This window comes from Chelmon rostratus, chromosome 15 (assembly GCF_017976325.1).
Source record: "Chelmon rostratus isolate fCheRos1 chromosome 15, fCheRos1.pri, whole genome shotgun sequence".
NCBI lineage: Eukaryota > Metazoa > Chordata > Actinopteri > Chaetodontiformes > Chaetodontidae > Chelmon > Chelmon rostratus.
Genome location: NC_055672.1, coordinates 11,700,961 through 11,728,217, shown reverse-complemented (window position 1 = coordinate 11,728,217; position 27,257 = coordinate 11,700,961). Strand labels below are relative to the sequence as shown.

Sequence of the window (27,257 nt, the reverse complement as noted above, 5' to 3'; positions counted from 1 at the left end):
AGAGAGAAAAATATGAAAAAGATATATATTGGCAAAACTGCCCTCAAAACACAGAGAAATGGTTGCAAACATCAGAAAAGAAGGTAAGATGAATCAGTCTGGGGGTGTTTTAAACTCTAAACATCAGCTTCATTATTGGGGAATCCATTTCATTCATTTCGACTAATGGAAATGGATTCGCATTGTGAGGTCATGACCATTAAAAAGCCATTAAAACATAATATTCGTTCCCATCATTCATCTTCATATCTCTTGTCACATATCAGCTGACATCTACATCCAAGTTAATGCTGCACTGCATTTTACCAACATCTGGACGCCAACAAAAAAATGTAATAACCTAAAAAAAAAGAAAAAAATCAATGTCTGTGAGCTCAGACTTAATTAAACTGGCATTACATAATGATAAGAGCCCAGAGCAATTTTCACATAGCTCTCTGGCTCCTTGCCATGTGATTGTACAACATCACTTGCAGCTGTTAGACAGCGGAGAGGTTGTAAAGATTTTGTTTCGTTGTAGCACCAGACAGGCAGAGTGGGCTGAACGTGCAAATCTCGGCATGTTGGATACACAAATTCTTTAATGGCTCATCCATCCAGACATCTGTCCATCTGCCGTTCTGGACAGGAACAGATCAACGTTCTGGGATATTCGCTTTTGCTGCAACACTTCTGTGCGGACTTGGCATGGGAGCCAGAGGGTGGTCTGTTGAAGTCCAGCTTGGACTGTGGAGTGCGGAGTGTGGACTGGTGGCCAGAGAGGTGCCAGTTCACCTCCTGGGCTCTGCTGAGGTTCCCTTGAGCAAGGCACCAACCCCCTAACTGCTTGGCTTGTCGTCTGTGTGGCTGCCCCGTCACTCTAACATGTTTCCATGAATGCATGTCTGAAGACGCTGCACATGTGTGTATTTCAGGCCCACTGTGAGAAATGACTATACTGACAACAGAGTGTAAAAAATAAATTTACCCAAGCGCAGAAAAAATTATATTTCGTACAGATTTAGAGGTGTTAGTAGGCATATTTTCCACTTTGGTTAAAGCCAGGCTAGCCCTTCATCTGCTTTCAGTGTTTATGCTAAGCTAGGCTAACAACATTCTGATCTATTCGATCTGATCTGTTTTTTTTTCCCTTATCTAGACTTAGATGATACAATTGAAGTCACTCACATGTGTGCATTAAATACAGAGCTACAGAGCCAGAAGGTGATAAGCTTAGCTTAACATCAACCCTGGAAGGAGGGAAAACAGCTCGAGTGTCTCTTTTCAAAATTTAAAAATGCATCTACCAGCACCTCTAAAGCTCTCTGATTTACATGCATGTTTGTTTGCTTTGTAACGTAAAAGCAGTTACAACTGATGTGTCTTCTCCACTCTGTGTATTACTCAGTGAGCTACAGAGGTGTTTGTAGCTGTACACATTTCCCCCTGCTTGTTGTCTTTTTCTTAAGCTGAGCTAAGCTAGGTGTTTCCTGTCTCCAGCTCCGTACTGAACGCACAGGCACAAGACTGGTGTTGATCTTATCTAACTTGCAGCAAGAAAGTAAACCCCAAATGTTGAACTATGCCTTTTAACAAACAGATGACGTGACGCAAACAAAAAAAAATCAAAAATCCTAATCTTATTTTTCAAGTTGTTGATCTGTTCCTTTAAGAATTTGGAGCATATATGTGTTGTTTTGGAAACAAAGCCAGATGTTGATCTACGTCCACCTTTGGTTGGCTTATTTTTACTTTACATACTGACTTGTTTGCTGCTTAATGAAGGCTTAATTAGTGGAGATCCTCAACCAAGTGCCCAGACATGAAAGGTAGTCCATTGCCCCGCCCATGTATTGACACAACGCAGTCTATAAGTCTTTATGGGGCCGTCACAGTGGACACCATTTTCTCCTCCTTTACTGCCGGCCTCCTAATTGAGGCTCTGGGCTGAGGTGAACTTGGAGGTGCACTCACTGCGCCTGCTGGTTGGCAGCGCTGAGCCATCGAACCTCTCCGTGAGCCAAGTATCCATCAGTCTGGCAAAATGCTAAATCCCCCGGAGCGCACACTGCCCCTGCTCCCCCGTCTCTAGCCTTTCATTACCACATCCATTCCCTCAGTCAGTCCTGTCGGTGTGTTTTCATCCCCCATACTCAAACCTGCATCAAACGCACAGCCAAAATATGGCTCCCCGTCTGCTGCGTTGTTGCTGTTGATGGTGGTGGTGTTGAAACGGTGCTTTTCTGGCCCCTCGCTTACTCACTCTTTCAGCCTCTTTTCCTGTCTTTTAAAGCTCACTCACACACAAAATCGTGGTTCATTCTATATTTCCACTTCTTCTTCTATGAATCACCCATGGTCTTTGTCTGGAGGCAAAAATCCTTTCCTTATTCTTTCAGAGATTCGACAGGGAGGATGTGAAATGGAATTCACCATTACACCGGTGGGAGCTCCTTTCCCAGCTCTGCTCCCTCTCTGTGAATGGGAAATGATTAGTATTCCTCCTCCATCCATCTACTCCTCCCCATCGGCCTGCCTGGGACCTCTCTCACTCCAAACCGAATTACACTCCAGCTACACTTCATCCCTTTCCTTTCCTCTCACACAAACACCTATACACCTAACTTTTTACTGTATCGCCTTTTCTCTCTCTTTTCTCTCTGCTTTGTTCTGTGAGTTTGACAAACTTTGACAGCAATCAAAGTACATGCGTGTTGTGACTCTGTCGTCTTGAATCCTGTTTTCTGAACTCTCTGCTTCAGCTCTTTCCACGACCACAAGGACGATCTCCGCAAGCGCCTGTCGTACACCACCCACAAACTAGAGATGGTGGAGACGGAGTTTGATTCCACCCGGCAGTACCTCGAGACAGAGCTGCGCCGGGCCCAGGAGGAGCTGGAGAAATTTACAGAGAAACTACGCAGGTGTGTGTGTGCACATGTGCATGACTCCGTGCCGTGACGTCAAGGAAGTTAGTTTTCACGTGCTACAACATGTTGTACTTGAAACCAACTATCTCTGGAAGTGTTTATAGCTGTTTGTAGGAGCCGCACTCGATGGCGAGGTAAAATGAGGGGCAGCAATAATCAGTCAAATGAGGATAACAACGCAGGCTTTGGGGCAGTGTTTCCTCAAAGGCAAGTGTTGCGCTTGTTTTCATATGCAAAAAGTGACTGGAGGTGGTTGTATTAAGAACGAAAATAAGCCTTTCTTGCAGCTCAGTATCCCAAGTAATTAAGTTCATATTATAGGACTCAGTGCAGAAAGTAGTGTGCCCTGTAGCACATCTCACCGTCATGCAGGAAACCAGTTCATGCCCTGTCAGAGACCTCATATGAGTTTTAGTTGCATAATGTTAACCATACCTCAACCAGACCTCATTTGTCACAATCATCTACCTTCCCTAACATTTATCATGTTGTAGTTGCCACATGCAGATATTTCAAAAAGAGAGAACACGAGAGAATGTTAATTAAACTGTGTAATTTAGAGTTTTGCAGGACCAGCATTGACGTTCTTGTCAGACAACAGGGTTACAACCTAACTGGTTATGTCTGTGTCCTCAAAATGTTGGAAGCACCAGTTGTTCCTATTATCCTCTGATTGGATAATCTAATTATACACATGCACATGTGTATATATAGAGAACAAATAACCAGTGAGTGAGTTAGTGTGTGGGAATGTCTGCTGCCCTCCAACACACCTGTCACACACCTGAGAAGTGCACGCGAGCCTTTGCTTGTTTACTTTGCATCTGTATCACGACGAGCCATGTTGTTGTTAAAAAATAATGCAGCAGCCTCCCCTGAGTGTGTATTTTTCACTGTGTGAGATAGGATAAGACTTTATTGATCCCACGCCAGGGAAATTTACTTGTTACAACCGCTCCCGAAAAGGAGAGAAAAGAGCATAAATAGACAATAAAAAAGATACAAAACAAAATCAACTATAGAGGCTATGTATACTATATATAAAAGAGTGCATTTGATGAAGTGACTCATCCCACTTGGGCCGTGGCCTCTTGCCAGCAATGTATTCATTCATATTTTTGGACAATGTGTCCTTTGAATAAAAAACATTGTTTGACCACTTGGGAATAAAATTTAGTCTAGTACTTCAATATGTAAAAGAAGCCGTTGCCCGGTAACAAATAGATGAGCGGCCTCCCAGCTATGAGTTTTAATTTAGCAGCGTGATGATAACCTCAGAGCAATGAGATGATCCGCAAATAGAGCAAACCTTCTGGTCGGACAGAACAGAGTGTTCTCTGAGGCCGTGGTGTATAAATACATGTGATTAATATGCTGTTTAAATCAACTTAAAACTCCTCCTTCAAACTCGAGTCTGGCCAGAAACTTTGAAACTTGAAAAGCAGACAGTAGGGCCGCCTGGTGGGCGAAGCATGTGTGTGTGCCCGGGGACTTTCTTGCCACGAGTCTTTCAGGCTACCCACAAAATCCATCTTTTTTTTTGTTAGGATTTGCAGAACCCAATCCCATCCCCCTCCTCCTCATTTTAACCATCTGATTGATTGGTGGAGCTTAGTAAAGACAGAAAGTGCTGCCTGACAGACTCAGGTCTTAAATGAGTAACAGCAATATGTTGCTCATAATTACCTGGTTTTTGTTTGCTCTTCATCAATCAATAAACCACTCTCTTCCAGAGCCTGCTCAGACCTCTTTCAGGTGTTTTATGATTTGTCTCTGGCTTTTTGTCTCAGCTGCTCACACTCTCCATATCTGTCTGGCTAATGGAGCCATAAATGCTGGTTTATCAACACTCTCTTAGGCCCGAGAGCTAATGTGAAAATGTGATGCTGAACTAAGAGGTGGCAAGATAAAACACCAGGAACAAGTTAACAAATAGAGAGTCCCAGTCCTGTTCCACGATGCTCACGAATGCACTTAAAGGTCTGCCAAAGAACAATAGCGACAAGAGGGAATGAGGAGAAAGTAGTGAAGAAATACAGCACAGATGGAAGAGAAGGAATTTAAATCTAAAAAAAAAAAAAGACCCTAAAAAGCTCAACATGTTGGTCTTCAGCTGCAGAGCCAGTGCTGCAGGTCTGCTTATGCATATTTGCCAATTTCCTATCATAAAATATTTAAAAGCTTTTTAAGATCACAAACTATTCTTTTTTTCGGAGAATCTCCTGCTGCGGCGCTTAAGCGTATCATCAACCCTTTCACTGTGTTTTGGCTGAGCAGATTTTTATTCCGAGTGATCTTTAAATCTGACTCAGAACTTAAAATATCCTGCAAATCCCCTCCAAGATTCTCCGTCAGCAGCTCCGATCGAGTAATTTATTTATTTCTCCGTCTGGATTTATGTGGAGATTACTGCCGCTTGTTCAGCCGTATGAACCGTAAAATACTGTTTTGTCATTATATGTTGTGATTTGCATTTTTAACAGGCCATGATTCTTCTCTGTCCCTTCAGGATCCAGAGTAGCTATGCAGCTCTTCAGAGGATCAACCAGGATTTGGAGGACAAGATGCACAGGACGGTAAGAGACGCCTGCTGAGGGATTTGCGGTTTTAACCCATTTCAACCTATTTCAATTTCAAACAAAAATCTGTAGCACAAACTCACCAAAGCCCTGTTATTACATGCACCATATGTTTCTATTTAAATCCATCAACCTTTACCTGACATATGTATGTTCTCAGTGACATGTGTGCATTTCCCCAAAACATCCATCACAGCCACAGTCTGCTCTTGTTGAGGGAAGTAAAAGTTAGGGTGCAGGGTTAAAGGATAATATTTATTGAATAACTGTTGAAACCACAGCTTCTAGTAAACAATCATCAGAACTACGTTATCTAACCACCTTTATTGTTACATAATTCATTTTAGGGCATTCTGTTATCCAAGGATTCAGTTTGATTCACCTCGTGCTGAAATCATTTTCTAAATGAAAAGTGTCAAGCATGTGACAGAAAAGGATCTTTACATGTACCATTTTATAGCATATTACATATTGTACTGTTTGCTTTGTTACATTTATGAGAAAGTTGTAGTTGCTTTGCAGTTAAGATTTGGTTCTAAAACATGTGACAGGATTAAAAAATGTGGCATATTCTTGTAGAATAAACTATCCAGCAGTATATTTAGCAGATACAATTAGCTGCACTGCAACCAGCTCCAACATGAAATACTGCTTACACATTATTGCATCAGTAAATAGAATCTAATTTTAGAATATATAACATTCGGAAAGGGGCCAGTCTGCATAATCAGTGCTGTTACTTATGATACTTTGTGTACATTTTTCTTATAATACTTAGATACTTTTGCAATATTGACTTCAGGACTACTTTTACTTAAAGTAAATGATCTGATTGCTTCTCGCACCACAGATTTAAAATGCCCTCCTTCCAGCTTCTCCAGCGTTTTTGGCCTCACTCTCTGAGCTTTCACATTTCCTGACTGCTGCGGTTGTTTATTGACATTATCAGGAAGTGCAGAATCCTAATGGTGTCTGTGGACACCGCACAGTTCTCAGACTCTCATAAAAGATGTATGAAGGATGATGGGGATATGTGAACTCAGCCACTTATTTGCACACACATGCACACACACACACACACACACATAGCTAAACAGCTTGTGACCCAAAGCTTGACCTGGGATCATTTATTTGAGAACATGAAGTCCTGTAGTTACTCGTAAACCAGTGCTTAGTTTACTTTTGTGTGAAACTGTTCTTCCTCCGTTAGATGACACCAGTTGTTCAACAAAGATGGCCAAGAAAAAGTTGTTAACTTGGCAGGAGCAGTTTCCTCAGCTCTGCACTTTGTACCGTGAACAATTTAGGATCTTTTAGTTAAATTCAAGAGAAAATAGACGTGTTGAAACTGAGCCTTAAAACCACGGCAGGTCATATTTGAAAAGTAGCTTAAAAGGAAATTGAATTGCCATTTTTTCTTCTGATGATATCCTCAGGAATCTCCTGGATAGTTTGATGATTCTCGTCAATGAAGTTTGTGATGTGTCCATCAGTTCTGGTACAACCTTGTTTCTGAGAAATCATTTTGGTGGATCGTCCTAAAAACTACAAAACCCAAGAGTCTCAGCTGCTGTTGCTGCGAGAAGAAGTCAGTCAGAGGTGTGAATCAGAGCTTTTGGGAACAAAACACCGCATGATATTATGATATTGGCCCAAAACCTGACAGCTAACACCTTTAAACTGATGATTGTATTATGAGGCTTCCTCAGAGTGTAGCTTCAGCCCACCACCACTAACCTGACGGGCCTGACTGTTTGTTTGGATGAACCATCTGTCTGCCACTGTCCATCACTTACTTCAACCAGTTAGATCAACGAATCATGTGTTGTAGTATAAGTGTTGCCGAAGCCAGTCAGAGAAGGAGCAAAAACACCTTTTCCATTTAGAAAAGCCTTCAGGGCCGTTTTTGCTCTTCTGTCATGAAGAAATCAGCTGTGCTATAACTCATGCCATAGCAGCATCTATGCTAACCTCTTTAGGAGCCACTGATTGGTCAGAACCACTGTGGTTTGGCTACAAGCAAATAACTTGAAACCTGAAAGTTGGATTCTTGGCTGGCGTGATGTTGTAAATCCAGCTACCTGGCAAGGTACCACCATGGCTATGTTTAAAATCAGCAGATTTTAAGCTTAGCAATTGGATGTTTCACCTTAAATGCTCACTGTTTTTGTTTTTTTTATGTACATCAGCTTGTACCTCTGACTTTTTATCAAAGAACTAGATATTCTGTAAAAGCACGCCTTTGAAACTGTAAATATACACTGTAGACGGACAAAAGAATCTGTCAAATGGGTGTAATGTAATTGCTATCTGCCCACACACTCAAACATATATTAGTGATTGCATTAACTGTTTGGACCCACGCTGAGAAGCCTTGACCTCTTTTGAAAGGGAATATAACTGGAAAATTGCCAGACCGCAGTTTGAAATCGCAAGGCAAGACAACAAAAAAATTCTGACAAATACACAAGCTTCAGATCCTCAAATACAGTCATCATGATAAATAACATAATGTTAAACTATGCTAATGAAACCAGATAGCGTAAGACTGACTCTCTCTGCTCTCTCTGTATCTTGTCTAAGAAATGAGAAATCTACTATAATCGATTTGAACACACCTGTTTAGCAGCAGAAGCGCTCTCATCTCTCTCAAAGCAATTACATGATCAAAGGCAGGCAGCACAATCAATGTCCAAAGTAATTGGTCTTACCTGCCATGCAACCCTGTTAGAAAACTATTATAGCTAACTGCTGTTCTGGTCACCTCAGCAGCAGCTGTCCAATCACATCAGGTTGAGAGTCTCTTTGAGAGTTTCCCCCCCTCGCAGCCTCTGCTTTAGGGTATATCAGCCAGAAGATGAGCAAGCTCTATGTCGAGGTCCACGCTTATGACTTACAGTATCTTGATTAAAGTGGATTGTAATCTCATCAAAAATTTGATCCATAGGACTTTTGAGCCACAGACACACGGAAGAAGGCAAATCAATACTGACCCATGGTGAGTGAAATAATGAGGACTAGTCAACTGGTTTTCATGGTGCATTCTACCTTCAGTCTGCATGAGCCGTCAGAAACACCTTTTAGCCCTGACTTAATTATAAAAGACACTAGAAACGGACTTGAGGAAACTTGCTAAGCTAGCAATGTAAAGGTGCAAACAGGCCATAATGCAACACTGTGTGTAGGAGCCTGCGCTACACCAGTACTCTCTCCATTCAAAAAATTGTGAATAATACGTAACCCCACCCACTGCTGTATCAAATACAGTATTTTTAGCATGCAGCCTAGTCTAGGTGTGTAGAAAATGTGTATCGAACAACGCACATCGACGTCCATGTTTTTTGTGTACATGCAAACAGGTTCAAAATACAGAGATACTAAAGGAAAAAAAGATTCCTTGTCCCATCAGTAATATATTAATCTATTACCATCCCTACAAGATACCGCTATAAGCAGTAGGCAACTTTAAGGAGGATGCCACTCCTCTTTGTTCACAAAATTGCCAAAATGCATCCCCCTTGTTAACCTGTTATCCCCCCTCTCCATCCCTTTGTAGCAGACTGAGTGCAGTACAGAGGGCTTGTTTAGTAGAATACGTTACTGCTGAGGAAGCAGACAGATTTGAAATTGCGCCTCTTTCTTCAGTCCAGCCCTTCTGTGAGTTTCGTCTTGGATTTATATTGTTAAAGCAGGGATCCTCAACTACCTTTGCCCAAGTGCCAGAATTGTTCTAAGCACACAAAAATACATTTATTTAGAAGTAATTAGCCTGTTATTGTTTCATATATTCACTCCCTTACAAAGTTTATATTGTTTTTATGAGTCAATATCATTCATAATGATAACAAAATACTCAGTTCTATACCATATTGTGGCCTATACTCAATTATTAGTATTATCACCTTCATGATCAAAGTGACATGTAACAACGTGGAGGTGTACATGGGTGTGTATGTCGATTGGTGGTGTGGGGACAGGGGGTGCTCCCACTGGGCCAGTCTCCCCCATGACAAAATTAACAAATCCCTGACTGAATGTAAGTACTTTGGGTGAACTGACCCTTTAAAGTAAGCACAAGCTACAGTGAATAGCTATATTTTGATTTGCGGCAGATAATGGAGATTTGCTGGGTGTTTTTTTCTGTGAACTCATGCGTGGTGGTGGACCGGTGACGTGCAAGAACTGCAATAAATCACCCGAGACATGAAATACACTACTGTGCGTTGAGAAGACGGCCAGTTACAACAGCATCTATCTTGCGCTGTTTGCGGCCTATTATTTGTGACGTTCCAATGTAATCCTTCTTGCTTTGTCATACCATGAATAGACTGAGAGCCTAAAATGTCTTCGCTTCATGGATCAACCCTCTCACAGAGTGCACACACACACATCAACGTATTCTAGTCATGTGAAAATGATTTTGAAAACTGTTGGCTTTTCAAAGGGATTGTCTGTCTAGCAGAGTGCCTTGGTGTAGCAAATCGGTCTTCATGGCAGGAGACAGTATGGGATTTTTTTTTTGAGGCAGGCCTCATTGGGATTGCCATTTCTTTTGATGTCATGTCATGCAATGGCATTTCAAGGGGGAAATGTGCTCCTTTGTAGAAGACAGTTGAGGCAGGCAGGCAGTGACAAAGGCAGCTCCAATCAAATCAGACACGTAATTAAAAGTTCTGAGAGGCCCGAAATGACAAGGTCAAGTGGAAAACAGCTGAAGAATAAAACTATTTCATAAAAAGCAAAGTAGGAGATTAACACCTGGAAGAGCTGACAGATGCACACTGCAATGACATTGGTGTAACTGTACCCAATGTGCATCAAGAGGAAACTGTTTTGATCTGTAGATAAACAGTCCTGCAGATGAAGCTGTTTGTATAGATGAAATAATACATGATCGGTCTTTACCTTAGCTCTGGCAATGTCAGCGATGGGCTTGTTATAGCTCGACGCCTGTGAGACTGTTTAGTAAGAGTTCAAGTTACCAGAAGCTCAGATTTAGAGGAAAATGTCCGTTTTGCAAAATATTCATATACGTGCGGTCAAGGCGTCGGTTCTTAAGGAGCTGTCCGTGGTGCTGGCAGTCTTTGTTTCTCCTAATCCTTAGAAGAGTCTTTGGCAGGATCGCCTAACAGCCGCTCTGAGACTGGCAGGAAGTCAAGGGCTTTTCTTAAAGACTGCCCTCCAAACAAAGGCTAATGTGCACGTCATCAGGAAGTGTCCCCACTAAACGCTGTTCTGCAACAACTTATTTATTTAGTAAAAAATAAAAAACCTAAAATTAAAACAGAAATATAAACACATAGTGTGTTAACAGCAGTGTGATGATCCTGCTTGTATCCTCAACTGTGATTTTGTCTCTGCAGAATGGCCCTGCAAGTAATAATGTGTTGACTGAGGTACTGCAGTACTTGAATATTTCCATCTTACATTACCCTTCTCTGCACTTCAACATATATCAACAAATTAATTATAATGTATTATTTTAGGTTAATATGAGACCTAGGACTTAAAATATAAGCTTTACCACCTTTACTAACTGCAACATTAAAGTGATGTTTACATATTAATGCAACAGTAATTATAATGGTATATATTATTCTGAAATAGGTCATTCTGCATAATGAGTACTTCAATTTTGGTACTTTAAAGCGACTATAATCAAAGCTTTTTATGTGAAGACAATGTGAAAGATGTTGCACACTGAGATGAACCTACAGAGAATTATTACCTGGATCTGTAGCTCCCCTCGGCTGTACAGAGCGAAGTGGAGCATTTAGAAGCTAAAGAGACAGATATTTCCCTCAGGAGTTGGTAGAGACCAAAAACGAAGCTAAAAGAGAGTCAATATTGAACTTACATTGACCAGGGGGCTAGAAAGAAAAACAAAATGTTGCTGTGTTTATAAAACTTTAAAATCAAGTAAAAGAGATCTAAGTATGTCGTAACAAAGTATCAAAAACCAACAGCATATATAAAAGCAAAATAATAATTACAAAACAAAATATTAAGTTAAGCATGAGCATATATTTTTCAATTTCCTAAAACGCTGATTTGAAGACATCATTGTGGACTCAATGACCTTTGATTTGTTATTATTTTTACATTTTATAGACTAAATAAACTTTTTTCAACCAACAGAATAATCGCCAATGAAAATCTAATTGTCATCTCCCCAAATGGCTGCATGGTTCACCTCTGTTCTTGGTACGCAGCACATTTCTATCCGGACGTATTAGTCCGTCGCCCGTCACAACCAATCAGAATTATTTATGTGTTTATTCATGAGGCACAGAGGCTCAGTCTAATCTCCGGGGTCTCTGATCGGTTCTTTCTTGGCCAAGCCTCTAAAAAAACATTAAGATGATCAATATTATTTGATTCGGGATCGATGCGTTTTAGCTGTTTAGTTTATCATGCATGGCAACATCAGACCTGTAATTGTTTGTGCAGCATCCAGATCTAAAACAGGGAAACATGCAAGATATGCGTTTGTGGTGAATAGAATAGAGGAGAATTATGAGAAAATAATTATTGTTGTTTCACAGATTCAAGTGAGAATGGCCAAATAACAAATAGTGGCGTTTTCATCCTGTGTTGCAGCGTGGACGGTGTTAGAGGAATAATAGCCCTGGTGGTGGGTGAGGGACATGTGTGAGGAAGCCTGTTATGTCTGTGTGTGAAGGTGTTGCTATCTGCTCTTCAGAGAGCAGCAACGAGGCCTGCAGCACACTAATTAGTGCCATTAACACGACAGACATTAATCATAACTCTTCAATGAAAAGTGCGAATTACACATGGGAGAGTAGCACCACAGTGAAGCCCAGCAGATGTGATGTGTGTAATTATTTACCTCTGATTCCTCCTGGAGCTGAAAAACGAGTTGAGGCAGCGAAGCAGCAGCAGAAGTGAAACTTAATGTTTGTGTTAAAGTACTGGGACGAATTTATTATCTTGTGTTGCCAAAGATTGTATTTTATTTTTTGTTTTTCTTAATTGACTAAAAGTCTGGGCATTTTTAGCCTTATCTTAGTCAATAAAACTGTAATTATTCTAGGTTTAATCAGTGCAAACTGCTGATATTTTAGTCGTTTTTAGTCATGAGATTATATAGAACATTTCTGTCAATCTCATCTCACCAAAGCCTTTTTTTTTTGCCATCTTAGTCAAACTTGTGTATGTGTGGTATTATGCTCTCAAAATAAGTACAGTACTTCATGCAGGCACCTTTATTGTGGTATGATTTTGCCTGCAATTATTTTTTATTTAAATTCATTTTGATGCCAAATCAAATCTCATTCTTCTGACGGTAATGTCAAGGACGTATAAACACAGCATGTACATGTCACGAGATGCATCAGTAAGGACGTTAGCTGCTCAGGTGTTAGCTGCGTACTCGCCTGTTGTTTATGATTGTAAGCCGTGTGGCTTTTAGCCAGTTAGCTTGCTAGTTTTAGACTGAAGCTCCTCTGCTGCAGTAAATAAACCTACAGTAGCTGAAACATCAGTGTTTATCATACAGTTTGTGCTGCTACAGTTTAACATCGGCATCCCTCACTTATAACTGCAACTGAACAACTCCTCACTGACTACACAGGTGGACAAGATCACTATTACTTTTCATCCATTCTTAAACAGGGGACAGTGTGTGCAGGGACATTGCACATGAGAATTAGTGTTGTGACGTTCACGAACGAACTGGTTCTTTTGAACGGCTCGTTAACATGAACGATGGGAACCGAGTCGCAGCTGGGAACCGTTCTTTTTTTTTTTCCGAGTTACATGGGGAGGAGCGCTGCCCAGCTGCTCTGTGCTTATTAGATATGCAAATAGCATCACGCCACCTTGTGCACGCTGCCTTGTGAGTGCGCCAGTTACATAAAAAAAAAAAAAAAAAAGCAAAGCACGGTCAAAGCAGAGTGATGTGGCGCCACCCTGTGGAATATTTACAATGAATCCAGATCAGACTTTAAAATCTAATCCACACATGCCAAATAACGTTATAATCAATGTTTCAGAATAATTTAAACTCATATTGGTGGGATATCTAAATTCATTCCTCCCAGTGGTTATTTCCAAGATAAAACGAGTTAAGGCCAGACCGCCTTCTTAAAACTTAATAAATATACAAATGAGCCAAATGAGCCAGTTTTTTGAACGGCTCTTTGAAAGGAACGGCTCACCAAGATCCGGCTCCCCTCAAAGAGCAATAAATCCCATCTCTAATGAGAATGGTTTGTTATAGAAAAGTTCAAATTTAGAGATTTACCTTCTTTTGTGTGTCTACACAGAGCTCTCCAGTCGTCCAACACACACGCATCCAACAGAGCAGATGTGCGTTTTAATCAGTCCAGCTGTCTTGTGTAGCAGCTGGTTGTGTATCGGGCTCTGAGTACTGGGCCTGAACTCAGCCTGTGTGATCAGTGACTTGAATAATGGCTAGAGAAGTGTTTTTGCAGAACATTTTGATGTCACAGAAAAGTCGACCTATGACCTTTCGGGTATAAAACATCATCATTTTGTCCTATGAGACATTTGTGTGAGATGGTGTCAAGACTTCTTGAGTAATGGTCAAAGACTGTGAGGTTGTCACAGTGACCTCTGACCACCAGGTAGATGTTTCTGTCAGACGGAGTGAAATTCCCTCCAGGCGCTCCTCAGAGATCTTGTTCGTGAGAATTGGTGGACGACAGAACAAGAATGAACAACTTTTTCTGTGCTTTAGTATCTCTGATTGGTAAAACCAGCAGAATAGTCCTGGCTGTACAATACGATGTCATTTCAACCGGGCACCAACTGAGGCTCCTTACTGCAGTAAATACTGTTAGTATCACGTGGAAAGTTGATCTGGACAGTAATCACTGAGTCTCCCAGAGCTTTTTCTCCTCCTCTACTGTGTCCAATGAGGTGACCGACTTTCTCCTGGTTTCTGAAAACTCACAAGATTTCGACTCTGCTTTGTTCAAGACGTTGGTGAGTGTCTCCATGTAAAAATCCTCTTTAATGAGGATAGAAAATCTAATTTGTTTCCTTTCTCCCCCCCACAAAAATAAGACAGTATTAAACTGGAGTTTTCTGCTCTCCTCTGTGAACCGCAGTCTTCAGTAATTGCATCTCGTGGGATTTAGGCTTCATTTGTTGTCCAGTGAGGAGGCAGAATCTCCAGCAGAATACATAAAACAAATTGGGGGCGTCTTAGAAAAAGCTGACATTTTTCAGTTTTTATACACTGTGCACTCAATTCAACAAATTCTCCTGATCAATAATTGAAACAGGCTCTGTGTTTTGTTGTTGCTATTATTGTTTTATTCCATTACATTTCTGCATTATACAGGCGATAACGCAGAGGATGTAAACATGGGCTCACGTATCATGGTCATCTAGTTGCTGGGTGATTAGAAGAAGCTTGCTTACATTTATGGTCAAAAGACAAAAAGAGGCAGGCAGTGAGTCTCTGAACTGCTTTGTGACGAGATACAATATCCCTCCTCCTCTACTGGGTCAAGTTATGATGGAAATTTGCATATTAATTTTGCTTGATTCTGCTCTCTTATATGTGTGGCACCAAGTGATAAGAACGTCTTGGTGACAGCCTGTGTATCCAACACAGTGTGACTAGAGGAGATAGCAAAAATCAGTGTGCACAGCTGTGATTCCTCCGCTGGCCATAACGCTGTAATTAAAATTACACTTCCTCCCTCTCTCCAAAGTACAGTACAAGATCATGTTCATCACATCAAGCCTTCATTTTTAATCTATAGGTAGACTCTGTTTCCAATTTTGCCTCTAATCATGTGCAATTGGAGCATCAGTATGTCAGGAGATTCAAGAGATGACTGGATGTATGAAAGCTATCAAAGTCAGCAGCTACAGTGAGAGAACGAGATTATTTCTGTCCTCAAAGTGGCAGATTATTTTTGAAACTGTGCAACCCTGTTTTCACACTTTTTTTTTTATCACGCTGAAGGTCACTCTAGCTGTCGGCGCACCGTCCAGCCCTCCAAGTTTTAAAATACATTTTTAACCAGACGTTTTAAAAGTTACGAGAATGAGACGTTAAAGCGGCACCTACATGTGAGGGAGTTTAGGATTAAAGTGACAAGCAGAAGGACGCAGTTTTGTGCCTTTTACTGAAATTAAACTGCAGTACTGTGGTATAACATCATAAACTTGGGTCTTATTTTTGTAGCTGTGGCCATGATTCCAACAATGATTATAACATTGCACTGAAAGTTCACTGCTGCTGATTTGATCAATCAGACAGGTTTTCTTTTAAACCTGCACTAATCAATATTCTTATATTATATACAATGGATCACATGGCCGTGGCCTGAAATGTGACTGTTTTGATTCACTCTCACCGCTCTCATCAGTGTTGTTTTCAGATGCAGCAGGCGGGCAGCCGTTTTCAGCCAAACAGCTGTGACAAACCAAATGCACAGCACCTGATCGACACCAAATGGTACACAGACAAAGTGAGTGACGAGCTCGTGAACACAGCGGAGCACTTAGCGCTTAAAGAGCCAGATATTTCCCTCAGACCAAAACCCAAGCTAAAAGGGAGTGAGTGTCAGACTTACATTCACCAGGTGAACATGAATGGTAGTGTTGCTATATGTATGCTGGACATGTAAATAGGCAACTATTTGCTAACATGTTAGCCAAAGCAACCTAAGAAGTTGACGGCAATTTGTTGTGCTGCCCCAAGTGGCCAAAAAAAATCACTTAATGTAGGTTTAATTAAGATTTTAGGACTTCTACTTGTATTACAGTATAGAACATCAAAGATAGTGAATGTATCTTTAAATTTGATCAAAGCTAATTAAATTAATGTCGGAGGGTTTCAGTGCAAATTCTATTTATAATATTGATGTCCAATGTTGTCTATATGACATATAATACCTTAACATAAGTAGTTTTCTTTTCCATTCATCATCTAAGCTAAAGACGGCTGGACGACACAAGTGGTTTTCAGTTTTTGAAGGATTTATGTCACCCTTGTAAGAGACCAAAAGCAGTAATGTATTAAATGACAGTGCTATTAGGTATATTAAGATCTGACAGAAGAGGGTGCGATTACATATCTGCGCTTAAAAATGACCTAATGTGCTCATCCACACAGTCAGCATCACAAAATATGAGCAGAGTAATGAGAAAGAGAAAGAGTGCCAGTGAGCTGCATGTCTTGACAGCAGATTAATGAGACCCTAACAGAATTGGATTTGAATATCAATGCTGGCCTATTGCTTAAACTGACATTAATTGCCACCTATTAGATTGGCTGTGCACCCCTGTATTTCAAAACAATCACCGCCATTGAGAGATTAGAGGAGAGAAGGGTAGGAGGCCAAGTGAGCGCTCAGAGCTGTATCATTTGTCAGCTGGTGCCGTGTGGCGGCGTTCACAGTGGTGTGTGTGTGTGAGACAGAGAGAGAGAGAGACGACAATTTAATCAACCATCAGGACCCACGACTGGCCCCTAGAGGCTACAATGCTAACTGCAGCTCACAATGTGAAGATGTTGGACAGACCCGTTAACAAACTAATGACTCAATTTAAAGTCCACCTCATCACTTGTTCTGGAGCTTTCAACTGTACAACAGGGTCTTCATCAGCTGATGAAGATGGAGTTTCTATGATTCTGTGGACCTGTAGGACTATTTATGCATTGTGGTTTTACCTCGTGAGGCAGCTGGATTTGCGAGATCACACAAGATCACATGACATGAGAGTCCATCTTGCCAGGATTCAAGTTCAGCACTTGTGGCTGAACATCAGTTGTTCGGGGGTTTATCCCCTTGGGAGCATCAATGTGCTCAGCTGATTCCATGACAGTGTGTTTCATAGGCTGTAAGATATACTGCTTGTGAAGTTCTTTAGGACGGAGGGCGGTGCTAGAAGAAAGCCCGCGTTCAAAACAGAAATGGTTTGTCCGCTGAGGAACAAGACTGTGCACAGAAAATCCAGTTCAATCAGTCTGTCTCATTAGTTTCATGTGTGCAAGTAGGAATTTTAGCCTGATGATGCTAGATGAGAGGTCTCGGCCACCAAAAATCATTAGGAATAATCCCCAGGGCGTCATGAATGTCTGTGCAGGGCAGTGTGGCCAATGGCTGTTAGACAGACAGACAGACAGACAGACAGACAGACAGACAGACATCACCATTATTATGCGCCGCTGTTAGTGGGGTGAAAATGTCACTTCAGCAGAGTCATTTTGCATTTCTTTGACAGTAATCACTGAAAATAGAACGACTGTTTCATTTGTCTTTCTCTCTCTCTCCCTCTTTACTTCTCTCTCCCCTTCTATTTCTCTTTCTCTTACTCCCAGAGTAATTGATATGATATGAGCGCTGGCAAGTGTAATCTTCTTTTAATTAAGACCTGCTGCTGGCACTGGCTTCAGACTGATAGTGACTTGCGGCTCTCTTCCTCTCATTTTTCTTCTCCTCTTCTATCATTTTATTTTTCTTCTCTCGCTCCTCCGACTTTGGCTCCCTCATCTCTTTCTTGTTATCTCAACACTCAACTCTTTCCTTTAACCCTCTACGTCCTGCCCCGCTTCTTATCATCTCCTCGGTCTGGCTCTGACATCCTCTGTTTTCTTTTGTCCTCCATTTTTTCCCCTCCCCTGTCATTTCTTCCTCTTACTCTGCAGTCCCACCACCATGAAGAGGAGAAGAGAGCCCTCAGCCGAGAAATCATCGTCCTCAACAACCACCTCATGGAGGCAAAGATCACCATCAATAAACTCAGAGAGGACAATGTGAGTACCCGGGGCTGCATCATATAATATGGGCTCAGACAGTATCTGAACTTTTTTGTGTGACGAGACTCCAGTCCAGGACACGACCAGATTATATTTCGCCTGCAGGCCCACAAATTAAGCTTTAGCCTGGGGCATTCAGGGCCACAGAGGCCTGGGGCCTTGGGGTGGTTGCCTTCCTTGCCTGGTCAGTAATCCAACCTTGTTAGCGCCAGGACAACAGTTGGCTTGGGAGACCGAAATGACAGCTCTTCAAAGAGCAGTTTTTCCCCGTGGAGACACTTTCTCCTTTCACATCGGCTGTCTTCTCTGTGAACCCACTATTACTAACAGCCACATATCCACTGTATTTCTGCAACATCCTGGATATTTGTGCTTCAAGGAGCCACAGCAGATAGAGGAATTAACTCTAAGCCACTGGGTGTTTTATAGTGATTATGCTGAAATCAATGGGCATCCTCAGGGCTGCCAGAATTCGGAGCTGGGGCTGCATGGATCTGAGCTCAGGGGCATGTGGCAATCGGGTGCCTCACTTTCTTTGAAGTGATTTTACTGGTATTTCTACTGGGGGCTCTAGGTTAGTTTATATTTTCTCTCTTTGCTCTATGGCAGTTTTAAGCACTTCTGAGCTACAGAGTATTTAGACAATCCCCTCAGATCTGGCCAGGCTGATTGGAGTCAAGGTTCGTCTGAAGTGGGAGGAGAATTTGTCCCATCAGGGCCAGCGGCGAGGCAGGGATTTCCTCCAGAGAGCAAGCTTTGAATATACTGCTTATGACACAGGATAAAGTGAATAACCTTTCCAATGTTTCATGCCCGAGACCTGACAGGGAAAATAAATGCATCAAGTCAAATAAATTGTATTGTTCTTGAGTGATGAAACCTTCATCCTACAATAGCTTATTACGATGCCTGGACAACTGAACAGGCATACCAGGCATAGACCCAGGGGCCCCTCGGCCAGAGACGCTGTTTGAAGTGACTTTCTGTTTTTTTTTTTTTTTTTTTTTTTTGGAAAGGCAATCAAACGACTACAATGAGATGCGAAACGACCAAAGACAAAAGCAAGACAACAGACACAAAGTGACCACAGAGAAACACAAAACGACCACAACGAGACGAGAGAGACGCAAAAATGACCACAAACACAAAACAACTTAAAAGAGAAGAAAAACAACCACAAAGAGAGACAGAAAATGACCACAAACAGAAGCACAATGACCGCAAAGGCCAGCAAGGCAATCACAAAGTAATACAAAACGACTGCAAGCACACAACGACCACATAAAGACACAAAACGTCATAAAAGACACACAGAATGACCACAAAGAGGTGCAAAACAACAGTTGTAGCAGTTTTATGTCTCCTTGAGTCAGGGTCTCATAATCTGTTATGTTATTACTAGAAATAACTAGTTTTGCATGAATGAACCAGGCTTGTACAAAGCCACAAGAAATCACATTCACAATGTCAGAAGTGAGAGAGGAAAGGCCTTTTTTTGCCCACATTTGAAATGCAAACAATATGTTAGGACCTCATCATAAGACCTCACCCACCCCCCTGGTGGCTGACTTTCCCCAGAGAAACGCCCCACACAGCTCATGTTAACGAAGACATCACCGATGTGTCTCAAAGGTCTATTTGAACCATCCACAGAAACTACAGGGAGCCCAAATGTCCCCTGGCAACGGACTGGAAAGAAATACAATGCTTTACAAAGCAGTCACTGTTAACTGGCAGGGGAGTTGAGACTGTCAGAGGGAAAGCTTTGATGTGGTGGGAAGTATTGTCAGGGCTGTGGTGTGATAGAGGCTACAGTGCAGCCACAACTGACCTTTATGAGTGGAAGGATTTCTCAGAGGAGGGGGAGGAAAAGAAAGTGAGCTAAACCAGCAAAACACCCACGCAAACGCAGGCATTCAGAAACACGGCAAACAATTAAACCGAGCGTCTGCTGTGCCCGTCGACCACCCTCACTCTGCCCTGAAATTTAACTGAAAATCTCAAATCCATCCATTATAGGAAGAAAGCACAGAGAGAGAGAGAGATAAATAATGCTGCACGAGCTTCCGCAGCCTGGAAGGTGCAGATAAGTGAATGCACTGTTTCAGACAACTCTAATAAAATTAGCATAGACTATACTGGGCAGACACAAGGTAGAGTACAAATGAAAAATACATGTTAACCCAATGAAATAATATAGCCAAGGAGAAAAACGCCTGCTAACTAATGAAACTCCACCAGCTTCAATGGATGAATGTGTTCCTTTGATTTGACGGGTCACTAAATCAATGAAGTGCCTGATCCAGTAAGTTATTCATCCCAATTTTCCAGTGGAATATGGCTCATTATGTACACTACATATTGTATGCTATACATTTCTCATGATTAAATAATGCCACCGCAGTCATTCCAGGCTTCTTGTTTTGTTTCCCCATGACCCCTCATTAATTTACATTTACCTCATAATTAGGAAACTGATACATTTTATTGTTTGATTTCTTGTTACTATAAAACCACGACAAGATTACATTACTGTATAATAACTCCCTTCAGAAGTCCCCCATAATTACAAAATAATTAACCCACAATCAAAAGGCTGTAATCTCTAAAGCGTTACATATTTTTCCCAGAGGGTGTTTGAAAATATTCCCCCTGGTCAAAAGCTGAGTTGAACCATCAGGCTGCCGAAATGAACAAGATTTGAGTAAGTATGAATGAAGTGACGGAGCATTATCTTTCTGCCTCTTTCAGGACCTGTACAGGAAAGACTGCAACCTGGCAGCCCAGCTGCTGCAGTGCTCCAAGTCTCACTACAGAGCACACAAGATGTCTGAGGTGAGCTCCCCAACACTGCCGCTACGACTGCATCTGTGTTTCACCTCAAATCTGTGCTGCAGCGCAAAGGTTTGCTGACTTTGGCTTTAAAATGAAGTTTAAACCACTGAAGAAAAAAATACTTGAATTGCAAAGATGTCACATTTGGGTAAATTAAATATCAGAGCAGACGAGATATAACTATTTGCATTTCACTTCCTCCATAACCGCAGAAAACTGAAAATAGTCAGACTGGAGCAGCTTGATCTGGGCTGAAGCCAGCATGAAGGACACTGAGGTCATATCCTCTGTATTTTTCTGGGAATTCAGTTTTGGCAACCTGGGGGGAGTTAATAATCTAAAATAATAATAATAACTTACATTATCTCATGGTGGGTGTCTTACAAGCTGACAGCAGTATGTTTAGGCTGGATATACTCACAATTTGACTACCTCTAGGCCCCCCCTTTTTTTTCAGAAAACATCAAACTCTTCAACACATCAGTGTTAAATAAAAGATGTATCACCTAGAAAGGTTGCCAGATTTAAATCAGGAGATATGTGATCAAAGAATGCAATAAATAAGACAAAATACTAGCCAAGCATTTGAAAACCAGTTTCAATATCTGATAGTTGTCAAAAATCTAAACTACAGACAGATTTCAGTTGACCGGCCCACGAAGGGTTCAGCATTTCTCCACTAAAATTTCACACTGTTTGGAGAAGGCTTTTAAGCAGCATTTAAATATACTTAACAAAAAAAAATCTCTGCTGTTAAGATCCAAATACTACTAATTTTAAGGGTTGAATGGTAAAGTGGGGAGAACTTGGACCTCAGTATTATTAAAATCCTGACTATAGCCCTGAGCATAAGTGTACATAATTAGTGTGCTAATGAACAATTCTTGATGCATTATTCCTGTAATCCAGAGGAGAGGTTCTCCATGTTCTGTCAGTGCACCATTAAAAGCCTTGGTGAGTGGTTATCACAATAGTGCTCGTGGTCTCCTCAGTCAGACTGCTGAAGGTCTGATGTCTGAAGTGCCATCTGTCTGCATCCTGGCTGTGCACAATCAATGAATGAAAGCCTGGCCTGAGAGGACACCTGATGCCCAAAAGAATGAAAGTTATACTCTTCAGCAGGCCTGATATTTGAGTGAAACACTGTATACTAACACATTTAACTGTTAAATATTCATTAGCATTTATGATTATATATATCTAAAATAGGACAATAACAAATTCACAAGTGGTAAATGCTGAAAACACAGTGTGATGCTAGCACAAGATAATACTGACTGTGATGTCTGTTATGCAGCTTTAGTTTGCTAACATTAACCATCATAAGATGGTGGTCATACGAGACCAATCAAAGATGTTGCAGCAAAAACCCTGAAATACATACTACTACACTATAATGCAATGGCTAATTAGCTCTGCACTGCAATACACAAACAATGCTGCTCCTTCATTTCCATGTCTTCTGCTGAGGATGTTTTCTCTTTACATGCAGCTTTAGCCTCAGTCTTTAAGTGTTAGAGCCATCTTGTGCATATTTGAGACCCTCTTACAGGCATTCGGCTTTGAAACAAGTAACCTGGAAACATTATAAAGCCTGCTGGAGGCAGACTTCAACCAGCCATTAAGTATTACCCTTAGTATTAGTTTACGTTAGCTAGCTGATGAAGTTGCTAGCGACAGTCGGCTTTTTAATCGACACAATCCACAGCCAAAGGCTCGAAATGAGAGCTGCTTTTGTTTACGCCTGTGTGAGACCTGTTTTTAAAAAAATAGCTGCAAATTTCGCGAGTGGTGAAATTAAGCTAACAGGAAGCTAACATGCAACAGCAGCAGTAACTGAGGGTGGAGAGACTCGGCAAACAGTCCGTTGAAAAGGGGTGTGTTTAATTGCTAAATTTCTAATTTTTGAAGTTACGTGGCCTCACCCTTTAGCAATGAAAAAAAACATGGAAATGTAAAATCTTTTCAAAGTGTGGAGTACTTTGAGGAAATAGCTTTCACGGAGTGGCTGTGAATAGCTACAATGACTAATAAGTGCCAGTTCCATCATACACCATTAAACCACTTATCTCAATAAATGGAGCAAGACCTGTAGACATGTACGCTGTCGCATGGATTAAAACTGCCCAACTGTGTGACCGTTAATTAAGATTTGCCTCAGATAGCAGCTAATGCTGAGCTAGCTTACTTGGAGCACACACTGTATATTATCTTGTGCTCCCCCACCACAGCCTCACCTACTTTCCATCTCTGTTCCCTCTGGGAGAGGCAGAGGCTGCTAAAAATAGCCTGACTTAAAAGATGCAGGTTATTTTATGCCGAGGCGAGCTGCTATTTCTTATCAAAGCCAAGTCAGTATTTTATCTTTTTTTTTTCTATTCCCAGCTGGAGACCTGGAGCACTGGTTTAATTTGAATCTAAGCTGTTCCCTGTGGAACTGATATGTGTTTGATGGTAGACAGAATAAAGAGACACTGAGTAAAAAGACTGAGGGAGAGGAGGAATGAGGGCTTTTGGTTGAGAAGCCAGTGGAGCAAGAGAAGAAAGATGAATGAATTAAAAAAAGGGAGGAAAAAAGAGAGAACTCAGTGTGACAGGAACTGTTCTGACTGACCCTGACCAGCTTTAATAGGCACAAAGAACCAGTCTGTAATGGACAGGAAGAGTTTTCTCAAACAGGAGCCAATCAAACAGATTGTGTCTGTCTGCTGCCGCTCGTGAAAGTGAGACGGCAAGAGAGGAAGAAAGATCAAGAAAGAGAGATGGAGAAACAGATGAGCGAGAAAGATTAATTTATTCATGAATGCCCCACAAATATTTATTTTATTAATGTTCCTATTAATTCATTTTATGGGATGACAAGGTTGAGATAAGTAAACGACAGAAATATTTGTAGAAAAAGAAAAAAACAGGGTTGTGTTGGGAGAAAAGGAAAGCAGAGAAATAAATAAATAAAGCTTGTGTTCAGCAATTTTCTGACAAATTCATTAGAGGGGCCAAGTAGTGCAGTTCCCCTGAGACACATGAACTGGTCTGGACTGTGCGGGCTTCACGAGAATAAATTACTTTCTAAACCAGAACTACAGATTAAAATCCTTGAGGAACAGCGCTAAAAATACCTTCAGCGCAAACACAGAAAGCGTTGAATCTGAAAGAAGAGATCCAAGTTGACTGGATAAACAATTCAGAAATGGCTGTTGAGGAATTCTTAATGTTCCAGAGATCGTTTCAGGCTAAATTGTAACATTTACAGATTAAAGTTTTTGTTCTTATTTCTCATTTCATCAAGCTTATTTTGTCTCTCTGCATCTCTGTCTTTCTTGTCTTAGCTGCCGCTGGATTTCCAGGAACGCATCAGTTCCCACATGGAGAAACATAATCGGGGTAGCGGAGCCACTATGGCGATGTGCCACTCCAACTACTCTGACGCCGTGCCCACAGCCATAATTGCTAAAGTCCTGGAAAAGCCCGAACCAGGAAGCAGTTGCCCTGTTACACGCTCACCCAGCCCGCAGCCGCAGGATGGAGACTTTCTTACAGGATCAGGAAGCACTGATAACCTGAACCGCCGCATTTCGTATAAAACATCTGATCTGTACTGCAGCGATACGGCTCTCTATTGCCCTGAACGATGGCAAGATACAGAGCGCAGGCAGAGCGTAGACCTCCACGGCACCAGCCTGCTCCAGCTTCACGCCCAGAACTCCACTGACAGCAACCCAGACGAAGAGGCCTACCACTCTGGAAGCTTCTCCCACCACGAGCCTCCATCCTCCTTCCACCACCATGATGAGTTCGGTACTGGTAGCCTCCCTGCCTCCAGTTCCTACTCCAGCTTCAGCCTTGCTTCGGACGAGAAGGGAGTAGTTAGTGGCGGTTGTGGGCGCACTGCCAGCAGCACCTTATCCTCTTCCCACCAGGGTCTCTATATGGACTGGCGAGACGGTGGTAGTGGGGACTATGGGCGCAAAGGCATGTCTTCTTATGATAAAGACAGCCAAAGCTTTCCCAAGTCCCTCAGCATCCAGCACATGGTGACCCCCAGGAGCCCGCAGAAAGCCACCTCACCAGCGTACACAAGGACGGCTTCGTGCTTTAGTGAACCATACCATTCCAGCAACCCCCGCCTGGCCTCCTCTCACAGCATGGGGTCAACAACTGGACTGGCGCAGGCTCGTGGAGGGGCTCTGGACAGCCGAGGCGACGTCCAGGTCCCTGAGGATGACCTAAGCAGCCGCTGGAGACAGCTCAGCGTGGAAGACATCAACACCTTCTCTTCTTCCTACCGTGATATCACGGGGCGGGTCTCTCCGTATAGTTTCTCTGAGCGCCACTTTGCCATGGGCCCCTCCAGTAAGGCCAAGGGGTCTCTCTACAGCAGCTTCCAAGAAGGAGATGACGTCTTCCACAGCCGCGTGCTGGACCAGTGTTTCGCTGTGGGCCCCCCTTCGCCCAGCCGCAGTCCGAAACCGATGGAGCATCGTAAGCAGGAGAAAACTTCTGTGCTGTATCGAGCCAAGGATGACAGTCAGGACTCCGAGTGCAGTCTGTTCCTCTCAGGGAGCTCTAAAGAGAAGGAGAGCAGCGGGGGAGCAACGGCGGCTAGCAGCGGCAAGAAGGACTACGTAAACCTGAGTGCAGACAGCTCGGCCGAGTCCTTACACCAAAGCTCCCTCGAAGCCTCGAGTCTTCAACACTACCCCAGCCCCAGGCCGACTGTCCGGCCTCGCCCGAGCTCCAGCTCCGCTCTCAGCGTCGGTCCCGCCCTCCCAAAGAAGACCTCTCCAAGATACCAAAAATTTGGCAGCACAGGACTGACGAGGAAGGACAGTTTGACCAAGGCACAGCTGTACGGTACACTGCTGAACTGAGCGCAGAGAAAGCCAGCTTTTCATTTTATGCATGATGATGATTCCTAACTTACCGTACTGTACTGTATGTCTCAAAAGTTCCCTGCAGCAAACACATACTTGGTGTGATGGGGTATTAAGATGTTGTTGTTTTATGTATCTCTTAGCCAAGGCACGTTTCATGCAGTCTGCAACACTTTTTCTATTGTATGTCATGCAACGGTGTAGCTACCTGAGACCAGCTATTCAGTACGTTTTTGTTTCAAGCCACCGGGATAAAACCACACTGTCTAAGAAATCTAACACAGACCCGGATACATGAACGTACTGTGCTATTTGCTCTTTTTTTTGGTGTTAAGTACTGTTAGTAAAACCAGCAAAAGACCATTAATTTCTGCTCTAATATATACAGCATAGATAATGGACTGAAACGTCTGCAATGGGGGGACTTAATTACACAATGTTTGGGAGAGGGAAGTTTATCCATTATGTATGGTGGACCCAGCTGACTGCAAGCTGTTAAAAAGATTTATTCATTCTCTATTTTCTCTTAAACAAAATGCATGCTGTATAATGCATATAAACAAGAAGGAAAAACACATTTCCAGCTAAATTGTTTCTCACAGGACCAGTATCTGTAAACACCACTTACTAAACTACAGATATTTTAAAAATAATGTGTTTTATTCAAATGCAATGTAATATTTATAGCAAGACACAAAAATTAGATGGAGAAGTTCCTTCCTGATGGCAGATTTCACATTTATTAATCAGAAACTTTAAAATCAGATTTTTTTTGTTGGAATAATAGTTCTAAACATTTATGTGAAATGCATATGTGACGTTATAAAATAATTACAATAAATTGCCAGGTGAACTTATTAAACAGAACTGCAAGATTTTTAGCATTACGCAGCTGGAATTTTTCTTATTTTTGTATCAAAGTGAGATGATGAAATCTGAGGCCGTACTGCACAGTAGTTACCCTCATACCAGGACACTTGTGAACTTGCCTTAATCCTGTTCAGAGGACAGAATGGTCTCCTTTACAGCATCTAACAACTGTGTACATACTGTATATCTGCTGTATTGTTACTGTACGTATACACTACTGTTACTGTTCTTCCTGTCAGACATCACACACACAACCAGTTTCTTGGAAAAGGATTAAGTCTGATCTTAGGCTATTTTGCAGTGGCCACCTCCACTGAAATTTGTTTTATTTAAAGACAATGAGGCTTAATCCCTGTCTGAAAATCTGGCGCACGGACAAATTTCCACCCTTATACAAACTCTCTAGTGTTGGCACTAGTTGCAC

At 41.9% G+C, this 27,257-nt stretch overlaps 1 protein-coding gene across 1 annotated transcript; it reads left to right on the top strand.

The window, feature by feature from the left end:
• Positions 1 to 25,960, top strand: LOC121618824 (brain-enriched guanylate kinase-associated protein). Its single transcript, XM_041954456.1, has 6 exons — positions 1 to 83; positions 2,742 to 2,903; positions 5,419 to 5,485; positions 18,144 to 18,251; positions 21,006 to 21,089; positions 24,419 to 25,960. The coding sequence occupies exons 1-6, from the start codon at positions 13 to 15 to the stop codon at positions 25,958 to 25,960; spliced, it is 2,034 nt and encodes a 677-aa protein (XP_041810390.1). The 5' UTR covers positions 1 to 12.
• Positions 25,961 to 27,257: the final 1,297 nt, after the last annotated feature.

Coding starts and splice junctions, on each gene's coding strand:
- LOC121618824 (XM_041954456.1), top strand. CDS start 13: ATGAAAAAGATATATATTGGCAAAACTGCCCTCAAAACACAGAGAAAT. Junction 5,486..18,143: donor AGGACAAGATGCACAGGACG/GTAAGAGACGCC, acceptor CTTACTCTGCAG/TCCCACCACCATGAAGAGGA. Junction 18,252..21,005: donor ATAAACTCAGAGAGGACAAT/GTGAGTACCCGG, acceptor TGCCTCTTTCAG/GACCTGTACAGGAAAGACTG.